Below are 12,425 nucleotides of genomic sequence, written 5' to 3' on the forward strand. Positions count from 1 at the left end.
CAAATAACTCTGTACCTCATTACAAAAAAATCTGCAATTATGCAACAGTAACACAAAAAACTAGCAGCAGTCCCTAGCAGCTGCATTTGAAATTCAAATTTATTATCCGATTTCTTTTCCTCCTCAGTTCCACACACACATTTTTAGTTTCCAAATAAAAGTTTATTCCTTATGATAGTCAAATACATGGATTATAACAACGTCAAATTAGACAATTATATCAAACCTAGAGCTCAAGCATAGTTTTAAGATGCTGTACTTGACAGTAATGGTGCTACCTTCCCAGAAAAGCTATAGCATGTCCCTCTAGCCTTTCAACATTTAAAAAATAAGCAATCGGCTTTTTAAACAAAGCAAACTACTTTACAAACATTATTCGACTAATGCAGTTTTGAATTTCCAAGGATTGAAAAGTAGCAGCAAATTAGACAGCAGCTGCTGCCTCATGATGATGAATCATACAATTTGAATAACTTTAGCCACAAATGTGCAGAGGAAGGCTAAGTTGTTTAAGTTGGATCTGGTATATTTTGGAAAGTAACTAGTTAGACAGAAGACAGACTGAATTAGAATGCCGTCTAACATGAAAACCAAGGGTTTCAACTGACATCATTTTCCTCAAGTGAATTTCACCCAACCAGCACTCAAAATACAGTAACATCAATGAATGTCATGCTTAACAACCTGTAGGAGAAAGATTTGGTACAGGGTGGTAGAATCTTTTAAAACACCCAACATCAGCACAAATTCTGCAACTACATTTATTACTTCAAGAAATGAAATGGCTCAAGTATGATTACAAGTATAATATCCTTTCAGATTGATCTTAGGATATGCATCTCCATGTGAAAACTCATTAATAGTCTACAAGAAGGAACTTCCACAGAAGTGCAACACTGAACAAAAATGGCACACGATGCATTTTTTAAAAAAAGCACAACAGCAGTAGTACCATTAAAATCAAAGAAGCAATACACACATTAAAGGAGCAAAGCTTCTTCAAAAACACAGCTACAGCAAAGTACAGAGAACATACAGAGTAGACACAGAAACAAATGAATTTTAATACAGAAAAACTCTGCATAACCAGTTCTCAACATCCAAACATTTAACAGCTGAATTAAGTTTATAAAGCTCATGGTACCTTTGGAAGAGCTAAATAAAGCATGCTAGTGGAGCCATAATTGCATACAGATTGTTTCACACTACCAAATGCAAAAGCATTCTGAAGTTAGAAGTGTATGCTAAAAGTGCACTAAAGTTAGTGGAGCACATAACAGAACAGCAACAGGAATTATCTGAAACACAAGTTCATTTTTCATTGGAAGTCTAGTCATATACACTTATTAGTTTCATCATAAATCACATTTATGTAAACAATACTATTTCTCCTAGCATGCTGACGTATGGTGAAATGATTTTTTTTTGAAAAAGTTATGCATTACACATGCAAATTGAACCAAAAATTGCATGTGTATGCAAATCGTCTTTTTTTTCTTCATTTACTAATAAGTCATTTTAGGTTAACATTAGCTTAAATGTTTGATCCACAGAACCATTAAACAAACATTAAATTTCACTTGAGATAACAAGGCGTAGAGCTAGATGAACACAGCAGGGTGCGCAGAAAAGCTGATATTTCAGATCTGGACCCTTTTTCTGAAGGGCCCAGGCCGAAAATGTCAACTTTTCTGCTTGGCCTGCTGTGTTCATCCAGCCCTATGCCTTGCTACCTCAGATTCTTCAGCATCAGCAGTTCCTACTATCTCTTAAATTTCACTTGATTGTCTTTTAACAGGGTTAGATTCACATTCTGAGACAATTCAAGTTGCATAGTTATGGAAGTCCGCATTAAGTTGAGACATGCAGATTTCAATAGTTATATACTTCATGGTAAAGCACTTTTTAAAAAGTTTCATATAGGGTTAACTACAAAGTGTTCATTTATGAAACCAATTATGTTTTTCCTGCAATCACTAATTTATTTTACTCCCCACCCCAACTCACAACGCTCCTGTTTAAATGCATAAATTCTCTCAATCTCGTTCAGTGGTGCAGCAGCAAGGTTAGCATGACCTAATTTTGTAACTGCAGTCTATATTACCCTGTAGCTAGACAATCCAAATGTGCTTTGTAAGTGGCAAATAACTTACTAGTAAACAAAATTTTCACTGTAAAGTTGGAAGAAAAATGAGGTACACTCTAGCTCCTCAAACTACAATAGCAAAACTTACAAGCTGAGTTACAGCATTGACAATTCATGATTTTGTTTAATTCGGAAGGGTAGTGTTTCACGCAATCCGTGCTATTGAGCCACATTATGCAGCTAAATATTTATCTGTGTCTGTGGGGGTATTTTGGTTTTTTTTTCCTGAAGTCTGAAAACATACACCTAGTTACAAAACACTTGAGCTTTTGAGTTGTGTGAAACAATAAACTATATTAATGAAACAAGTTCTAAGATAAAGAATTTTAACATCAACTGTTATTTTCCACTAGCATGGCTACCATAAGTTCTGTTGCAGGTTTACAATTATATCCTTTACAAATCATGATTTTCTTTTCTATAATTGAGGTACTAAACAAAGGGCTAAGGCCCATGAGTACAGGGCAATGGCAAAACTGAAAACAAAGATGAGGAAAATTAGAAAACAGCAATTAGATCATCATCAGTTTGGGTTTCAAAAGCCTGAAAATTGTAGGAAGGATTGAATCAGAGGAAGATGAATTGCTCCAGTTTTTAAACCTACTGCAAGGTAGCATTACAGACACTAAAAATATTAACTCTTGGCCTGGCTATAGGTGTTTGACACCTTTTCAAACATTTTTAGTGTTTCCTGGATACGTTGTAATAAAAAGGTTACACTGACTAAAAAGAAACATAGCTAAAATGTACTTTTGAAATAGCTGAAAAATCATTGCCGTTTAATGAAGAATCTCTGAAACAAGTTTGAAATTTTTGTTTAATTCTTGGCTCATTACAGCCAAATATGCTACTCAGGTTGCATTAATGAAGACTCAAAATGCATCAGTTTGTGCTCCCTCCCCTTCCAACTTTAGAAGTTGCATTCACAGGCGGCTTTGGTGTTTTAAAAACACCTAACAGAAGATTTATAACAACTGACAACACTTTTACAGGCAACAAAACAAAGCTTATATCGTGGGTATGTTTTTCTTTGAAAATATACAATATGCAGCCCTGCATAGCAATATCTGGAAAAACACATCAGCTTTAAAACAGGAAAACAAAAAAAAACACAAAATCCGGTATGTTAGGCTGATACCATTTTTCTTGATTGACTCTCCCAGAGTGTCATAATCCTTACATATTATATACAATGATTCTACATACTGTGTGCCATTTTTTATTGAAGTCTTTTTCTCCAGGTTTTAACAGGTTTATAAAGCAGGCTGAAATGCCTGAACTCTACAAATCTGGCACTTTGTTACGGTGATCCAATTCCTTCACCTATCAAACAAAGCATTCCCTTTCTCATCTTAATTCTGGTAGATTTCCAAAGTGCCAGTTTGCTTTACTTAAAGTCCTCATTTACTTGTCAAACCAGTCATTCCTTTTTGATACATTTCCTCAGTTCGGATCTAAGAAACACATCTCCAAAAGATACAATTAACATTTCAATGTTCCTTCTTCAGGTTTCTTTTGTAATATCCCTGGGGTGTGCAGTATCCAACATTCCAGCTGGTAAATCATCATCTTGAAGAACGTAAACAAGCACCAATAAAAATAGGCCCCAACATCCCCAACAAGGAGATGGTTTTGCCATTATCAATTAACTTGTGCTTTCTTAAAAAGCACTTCAGGATTTTACATTCGCAGCTCCACACGTTTACTTCTCCCAGTTAAATCTGTGGAAAGCTCAAATTCACTTTGCATACTGTCTTCTGAATAGGAGTCAAACTGAATCAGAGCAAAGGAGTATGAGCCTTTTCAATGACGTCAAGTCCAGAAATCAAAAACCAAGGTGTTTAGCTCTCATCTTCTCTGATTAGCATATACTGGATAGGCTAGTGTGACATTGAGGGAGTCATTATGCTGTACAAGCGACGTGTGCTGATAATGTAGCACGAGTTCTCTAAGTGAGTTATACAAATTGTATGGCTCTGCAAATCCATATCCTGTGGGGGTTTTGTTTATGACACAGTGTTTTACATCACCATCAACCCTACAAAAAAAGAAAGCGATACCATTAACACTGAATTGCAACAGAAATATTAGTAAATAAATGGAGTTTCTTTAAGGCAAGGTACAAATATTTCCAATTTTTTAAAAACAGAAAATAACATTTCTTAGCTTAGGCAGCAACGCAGACTATTACAGTATTTTCCTTTTATACAATGGTGCACTAAAAAGATGAGAAATATTCTCCAACAAGGGAAGCTGTGATATTGCTTTGAGAAAGGATGCAACTTCAGATTAAACAATTGACCACAGACGAAAAAGTTGCTTGAAAGTCTAATTTCTTTTATGCGAACACATTGAGGTAATGGTAAAAATCTGGGAGGAGACAGAGTCAGGCACAGGTTTTAGGGAAAGAATAAAAACAAGGTATTGGACTTATAATGATGGTCAGAAATTGTCATCACAGGGAATTTGGTCAAATCATTGGTCAAAAATTGCCATCTTGGGTCAATTGGTAGAATTCTATTCCCCATCAATACCTTCTAAACCAGTGACTTCTACCACCCGCGAAGGACAACAGCATAGATACATGGGAACACCAATACCTGCAAGTTCTGTTCAAAGGCCTGGGCAATCGCTGTTCCTTCCCTGCAGCTGGGTCATAACCCTGGAAGTTCTTTCCTAACAAGATGGAGGGTGTACTTACACACCAATTGCATTGGTTGAAGGAAATGGCTCATCATCTTCAAGGACAATTATGGATGGGCATTAACTGCTGGCTCAGCCACATCCATGAAGAAATAAGAAAAACAAAGTTGTGGTTTCAAGCCATACCCCCAGGACATAACATTGGTTGTGACACTGCTGAAAGATGGCTAAGCTGAATGTTAAATTGAAGCCCATGCCATCTACTACTTAAACCATGATTTTATTTAAAAAAATTGTAATCTTGATATGTGCAAAATGGTTGCATGCTCACTTATGAATGAATCTAAAAAACATACTACAAAAAAGTAATACGAGAAACATTTTGTTTTATATGAATTTGAATGTTTAGTTGCTTTATACATGTGAAGATTGAGCTTTAAATTTCTAGCATATCTGTTGCAAAAGGTAAGTATACATACACGACTGAGCAAGCATAACAGCCTGGTTTGCTGCTCTCTCTAACTAGGAATGTTCCATCCCGTTTTCCTCTCAATAAGCTCTCTGCCCGAATCCTGTTGATATTTCCTACATTCCACGTTCGTTCATCGTGATGGGGTAGATCTTCATCATCATCTACCATAGAGTATTGGCTAAAAGAAATTTAAATGTTTTCAATAATAAAGGTGACAAAACATGAAATGTTACACTATTAGAAATAAGTTGTTCACTTACTCTTCAGCATTCTCATTCTTAATTCCAAGCCACTCATTGATCTTCTTTTGCCGAACACCCTTCTGTGTCAACCACCTTCAAAAAATTTGAAAAATGATGTTACTGGGAGTTTGATTGAACTTAAGTGCACTTTCTGGGACTTGGAAGACTGTTCTGAATCTCCATTCTAACTTTAGGAGTCTTATTTCTTTGCCCAAATAAGTTATGACTGTACATGTCTCCATCAATCAAAAAAAATCCATGCATTTAAGAAATCTTATCTAGAATTAGCTTAGTCTTCATTTGTACAGATAAAGAACAGAATGCAATAGTGATGGATTTAATTTCTAGACTAAGTGATGCAGTTGAGCCATGAGGAGCTCAAAAATTGATGCTAAGATTTTTATCTAAACATTACGAACAAGAATCATTTTCTTGTCTTATTTGAAATACTATCACAATCTTGTTTTATTGATTGTCATAAATACTGGCTTAAAAGTCAAATACAAAACACTGCAAATGCTTTAATTCTGAAATCAAAACCAAACAAAAAAGATCTTGAGATACTCAGTATGTCAGACAGTAACATTGGAAAGAGAAGTAGAATCAATATTTAAGTTTCTCTTTCCAGAAGTGATGCCTGACCAGACGACCACCGAGTGTTTAATGCTCTTTAAAAAAAGTACTTTGCTTACGAAAGGTACTGGTCTCTTGTCTTTCTTAATTGAATCAGGTCAGGTTTAATGCTGTTCATTCTTTTGTCAGTTTCTCGATAAACAGCTGCTTGTTTCTTCAATTCTTCTTCTAATCTTCGCTTGCTGTCAACAATCTCACTGATGCGGGACTTCAGTTTTTCATAATTTACCATAATTCTAGACAGAAGTCAAACATTAGCAATGAAGAAGTTTGAAAAACACATTTTGAAACTAAACTGGAAAATATTAATTAAGATAATATGCAACCTCAATAACCATGAAAAGACCAATTCCCCACCCCGGATACACGCTAAAATCTATTCCACTAAAAATGAGCAAATTAGCCATAAAGAGATGAGAATTAAAAAAGAAGACTAAATCCAAACAAAAAGAGCCATGCACAAAGTCTATAATCAGGAAGAGAAGCTAACTAGGGAATATGAAAAGATTTATAGAAAAACAAATAGAAAACAAAGAAAATGCAAAATGAAAGCACAAAAGCATGAAAAGAAACTTGTGTACACAAGAACGAAAACAAAATGACAACAGTAAGAGGAATATTACAAAGGAGAAGATAGAATAAGAGCGATATTAGATAAATGAACCAAGCTTAACAGCAAAATTCCATATCTCGGAGGATATCAGATCAGTGGCCGATCAAAAATCTAAAGAGGTGGCTGGACAGCATCCACGTACAAAGGTTCAAGTAGTAAAGGATGTCTGGCATACAAAAATATAACTTATCTTCAAAAATGTTACAGAATTAATCCAGGAACCTAAAACAGACCAGCAGTAGTCTGAATGACACTAGAGAATGGCTGAAAGATCAAATAATAAAAGATAAAAAAAGTAGTCAATACAGATTTCTACAAGAGTTGTGTTTAACAAGCCTTGTTCAATTCTAAAAAATGATAAAAAGAGGGAAAAAAAAGAGCTGATAGTGGGTGCAGTGCACTCCTGATAGCAAAAACCTTCAAAATGTTGATGTTAAAGTTGGTGTGTCAAAATCCTGTATTTGTCTCCCTCAGGGCATTGTGGGTCAACCTAGTACATGAATTGCTGGATTCAAGAAGGCAGTTCACTACCACCATACCATAGGCAACCAGGCATAGACAAAAAAATGCTAGCCAGTCAGCCATGCCCACATAAATATAAAAATAATGCACAGAGACACTTGTGATCAACAGTCACGAACAAGTTAGCAGAACAGGTTCGAGGCTGAAAGGGCGGAAGTTAAGGAAGGTCTCTCAGACTGGTAGAAATGGAAGGTCTATGTCCCACAATGATTCATGTTAGTATAATATTTATGTGCACTGTAAATAACATATGAATTCAGACTATTGACTTGTGTTGGCAAGGGGAATTGTCAGTTAATAATGCTGAAGACAGCAGCAAAATATAGGATGCCAAATAATAAATGGTTTGACTAATTGTTGGCTAAGTGGAAAATAGCATTCCATGTAGTGAAATATGAAGGAAATTCTTATCATTGATGGAATAAGGAATTCACATACTCCTTGGAAAGTCTGCAAACTACATGAAATATGGGCATACAGACAAACGAATCAAAAGTAGCCACACACAAACTGATTACCCACAAAAGCCTGCACAGTAAATACACGCATTCACTGCTACAGTAACAGCATACAAAAGCTGTAACATAACATTAAATTTATGTAGAACCTAGTATGTGCAATTTTTGTTTCCATGCTCCAGAAAAGATAGTGAAGCACTGCAGAAGAGGATTTGTGTACACTAAAAGAATTCAAAGAACACAACTATAAATAAAAGTGGCAATGAAAGAGAAACAACTTTGGAAAAAGAAGTGGTTCAATAGGGTGAATACGGAGAAACATTTTCCAAATGTGGGCACATCCAGAACAAGGGATATAAATCACAGAAGAAGTGATCACTGCAGAAGGAAGCTACTCAGTCCATTATGCCAGCACCAGCTCGTTAAATGAGCATCGTTAGCTAGCAACAATATCCTGGTTTTTCTTCCCCCTCCCCATAACCCTGAACAATATTTTTAATCAAAATAATTATCTAGTGCCCTCTGAATACCTCAATTGAAGCTACTTCTACCATGCTTCTAAGTAATGCATTCCACAACCTAAATACTCGCTGATAGACTTTCACACTTTCCTCTTGTCTTGGTCCTTTTATAAACTGGAAGGTTCTCTGTATGTGCTTTACCTAGCCTGCTCATGACTTTGAAGACCACTATCAGATCTTTTAGTCTTCTCCTCTCCAAGCAGAACAGTCACAACTTCTTCAATCCATCTTCTAACTGAAGTTCTGCATCCAAAACTATTCCTGTAAACTGCCTTTGCAGTCAACAAGCATTATTGTAGGAAACAGCACACAGCAAACCAGTTTATCCTGTCATTTATGCTTTACTTAAGGCTTCTCCCAAATTTCATCCAAGTTCACCATGGCAAGGTGGTGGTATAATGATAATGTTACTGGCTTAGTAATCCAGAGGTCCAGCAAAGATCAGCAACTGATAGATTTTCACATCAATTAATCAAACTGGAATTAAAATCTGCTCTTTGTAATGGGGGATCGCAAAAGCATAAATGACTGCTGTAAAAACCTCAGATTCACTAATATTTTATAGGGAAGGAAATCTGTTATCCTTCCCAGGTCTGGCCTACATAACTCCAGACCAACAGTGATGTGGTCAACTCAAATGCCTTCTTGACTGAGCAAGCTACTCAAGTATTTCAAACCCCTCAGCACGCCCACATCAGTATATCCTCCTACATCAAGTATCCACAGTCCTCTTAAATGCATCAATACCATGTATCATGGAGTGATCATGGCAACAAGTTCCATATTCTCACTATTCTCTCATTAAAAAGGTTTCTTCTGAATCTTTTTCACAAAATACAGCAAATTAACTGCCAAATAAAACATAACACTACTTCTGGAAACTAGACCTTTATGAACTTCTAAAATATCTAAACTGAAGATGTTAAATCAAGACAAAATACAAACCTCTGAATCTCCTTCTCATTCCCTTCTCGTCTGAATTTTTCAATATACTCCTTGCTGTACCTTTCCTGTGTTTGACACTGTTCTTCAAATATTTTGATTGTCTCATTAAATGCTTCAATAGCTGTCCTTTTCATTTGAATTTCCTAATTGAAAAAAAATAAATTACTATGTGCAAAACATTATGTATCAGAAGTGGAAAATCTTGATTTCTTAATAAGAGTTTTAATTATTTTCCTTAGAAGTAATTAGTTTATCCAGTCACCCAAATATTTCATCATGATATGCACTACAGAATTCAGTCCAATAAAAATAACTTGTAATAGAAGCAACTTGGTTGGTGTCAAGAAGAACTCACTTGAGATGTTCTTGTACATTCCTCATAAAGTCTGTCGTACTCTCTACTCTTTTCCTGGTACTGTGTGTGATACTCATGTAATTTTTTGCCTACTGCATCAATGTTGTCCTCTTTCACTACTTGATCCTAAAGAAAACGGGAGATGACATGACATAAAACTACAAATACTATGCAATAGTTAAAAGCTGGCTGCTCCCGAAGAACATCTCAAATAGTATTACTGATAGAATCAGAGATAATGGGAACTGCAGATGCTGGAGATTCCAAGACAATAAAATGTGAGGCTGGATGAACGCTTGGCCTGCTGTGTTCATCCAGCCTCACATTTTATTATCTTCAAATAGTATTACTGTCTAGATTTGAACATTATAACACTTAAAGTATAAAGGAAGCACAGTAAAATATAGCACACCAGGTTCATTACAATTTAAAAGAATAGGACACCCTTCAAAGTATGAAGAAGTTCAGAAATTGGACTTCTCAACTATACACAACGCCAACAGGTATGTTTTCCTTCATTACCATAGTCTTTCAACAATCCAAAAATGCCATATCTTACCTGCTGGAACTTAGAGACTGGGTACAATAATTTAACATCTAGTTTAGGGTTGTACTGTGCCAATGATTCATGACGATAATGATTTATAAGCTCCACCACTGAATTGAATGTCAATGGATCAGAAAAGCCATATTTGCCATCTCGATGAAAAATTTTGATTAATTTATTATTGCCTCCTTTCCTGCAAAACAGTCACATTTCACAGTTTCAAGTGATAAGTTGTGTGATAACATCTATCAAGATGCTTTAAAGAATGAATATTTGACAGCAAATGTTTAGAAAATTTACCTTAGGGTAAGAGTATAGTCACCATGCATTTTGGTAGAAGCATCCCGGACTAGAAAGGTACCATCAGCAGTGTCTCTCAGTTTTTCATTGACCTCCTCTCTATGGGGTACGGGAGAATGGTGGGTCAGAGGGAGGTGGTGGTGGTTGAGAAGGTGGGAGAGAAAGGAAAATTGCTAAATTAGACCATCATGCTCTAAAGCTTTTAATTCTGCATGAATTCTAATAAGATCACCACTTCTTCTGGAATTCTCTGATGATATTTTGCAAAGTCATTACGAACTACTGAGGTTTATTTTAGACAGAGGAGATAGGCCCCAATTTCACATCAGCCAGAATAGAAATATGTTGTTGATATTATCTGATCCTTGGATTAGCCATCTTGCCAACGGCACCTGGCAAGGTACGGGCTAGGAATTTAGTTAGCCAGAACAATTAATTTAGAAGAATTTTCAAAGTCCTGCTGGAGAATGGAATAGCAAATACGAAGTTGTCACTTTGAGAATTAGCTTTTTCTTCTTTAGAAGGCGATCTATATTTCAGGGAAACTTTTATGCACACTACATAGATGATGTGTACGTACAGTTTAGAAATGGATTATTCAGCAAACTAGCTCATACTGACACTTGTGCTCCACTCAAAACTGTCTCCCACCTTTCCTCACCTAAAAAAATCATAAGCCTCCATTTCCTTATCTCTCAAATGCTAGTCTATCCTTACCTTAAAATGCATAATAGCTACCTCCTTCAACCATGTCCTGTGGTAGCGAGTTCCACATTCACCTAATCGCTTAAAGGAAATTACTTCTAAATTCCCGATCAGATTTTCTGGTGACCCTATTGTTGGTGTTGAGTAATGCTCGTCCCACAAATAGCAACATTCTCGCTGTATCTACTTGTGTCAACACCTTTTAAATACATCTATTAGGTCACCTTTACACTGCCTTTTTTCTAACAGAAAAGAAACAGTCTATAAATCTACTCGTGAAACGTATGTTCGCGAATTAATCCAGTTCAGTTTTAATCTGAATTGAGGGGCACGAAAGAAATCTTTTCATCAAGATATTCTTGACTTCTGAACACCCGAATTAAATCATATTCTTCTGTTCTATCCTTGTTGACAATTAGAAAACCTCTACTCTCACTATATATAAATAATTAAAAACTTTCCGGTTTGTTGCTATCCAGCTTTAAGTAATCTTCTGCCTGGCAACCTCCTACTATTTATGTTTGGATCAAATGAAAACAAGTAAAAAATGTATTTTCCTGATCACCTGTCTCAGGTAAACTATCATGTTCAGTTTCATTCCAATTTGGGAGTAGAGAATACCAAAGTTATAGGCTTACCTTGAAATGTCTCCCCAGTACCATTCAGCATCCTGCAGAGACATGTTACTGTTTATACCGTTATTAGTTACAGGTGTGGGCTTTGGTGGTTTTGGAGGTAAAGCTGCATAAAATAAAAATAAAGTACAATTTCATAAAATGCCCTTAACTTTTTTTGACACAAATCTGCCGTATAACGCGAAAGTATGGCATGGCAAAATACTCCAAGTAAAGCATTAAATAGAAGGGGATCAAAAAGCTCCACAATTAACCAAAGGAACCCAAAACCCCACGGTTTAATTTAAAAGCAAAATAATGCAGATACTGAGAATCTGAAACTAAAATAAAACGCTACAGAAACTCAGCAAGTCTGCCAGCATTTGTGGAGAGAGGAACAGAGAGAGTTAATGTTTCAAGCCCCAATATGCTTCTTGTTCAAAGCCCATTAGATTATGAAGTCATATTGGCCTTTAAACTGTGAGCTATGTTTCTCTCTCCACAGATGCTACCAGAACAAAGTTTCTTCAGCATTTTCTGTGCCTGTAACATCACATATTACTTCAACTTGATGCTCTCAAAATTGTTCAATTGCGCGCACAGTTAAAAGTAACCATGTACTAATTTAAGTTGCAGTTGTTCTGGTTAAAATCAGATTCTGTTCAACTCCTACCTTACTGAAGCATTTTAACATGTGTAAATCAACCTG

At 35.9% G+C, this 12,425-nt stretch overlaps 1 protein-coding gene across 8 annotated transcripts in view; it reads right to left on the reverse strand.

Moving 5' to 3' along the window:
• Positions 1–747: 747 nt before the first annotated feature.
• pik3r1 (phosphoinositide-3-kinase, regulatory subunit 1 (alpha)) overlaps positions 748–12,425 on the reverse strand; it is an 89,861-nt gene continuing 78,183 nt past the window's right edge. For all 8 annotated transcript variants that reach the window (XM_048526480.2, XM_048526456.2, XM_048526464.2 and 5 more), the window contains 9 exons: positions 11,741–11,843; positions 10,398–10,496; positions 10,110–10,290; positions 9,551–9,676; positions 9,196–9,338; positions 6,196–6,372; positions 5,522–5,596; positions 5,269–5,439; positions 748–4,184 (listed from right to left, as the gene is read on the reverse strand). In XM_048526480.2, the coding sequence (XP_048382437.1) occupies positions 3,995–4,184; positions 5,269–5,439; positions 5,522–5,596; positions 6,196–6,372; positions 9,196–9,338; positions 9,551–9,676; positions 10,110–10,290; positions 10,398–10,496; positions 11,741–11,843 (1,265 nt within the window). In that variant the 3' untranslated portion in view covers positions 748–3,994. The remainder of the gene's footprint in view (positions 4,185–5,268; positions 5,440–5,521; positions 5,597–6,195; positions 6,373–9,195; positions 9,339–9,550; positions 9,677–10,109; positions 10,291–10,397; positions 10,497–11,740; positions 11,844–12,425) is intronic.

Source organism: Stegostoma tigrinum, chromosome 3 (assembly GCF_030684315.1).
Source record: "Stegostoma tigrinum isolate sSteTig4 chromosome 3, sSteTig4.hap1, whole genome shotgun sequence".
NCBI classification, from domain to species: domain Eukaryota; kingdom Metazoa; phylum Chordata; class Chondrichthyes; order Orectolobiformes; family Stegostomatidae; genus Stegostoma; species Stegostoma tigrinum.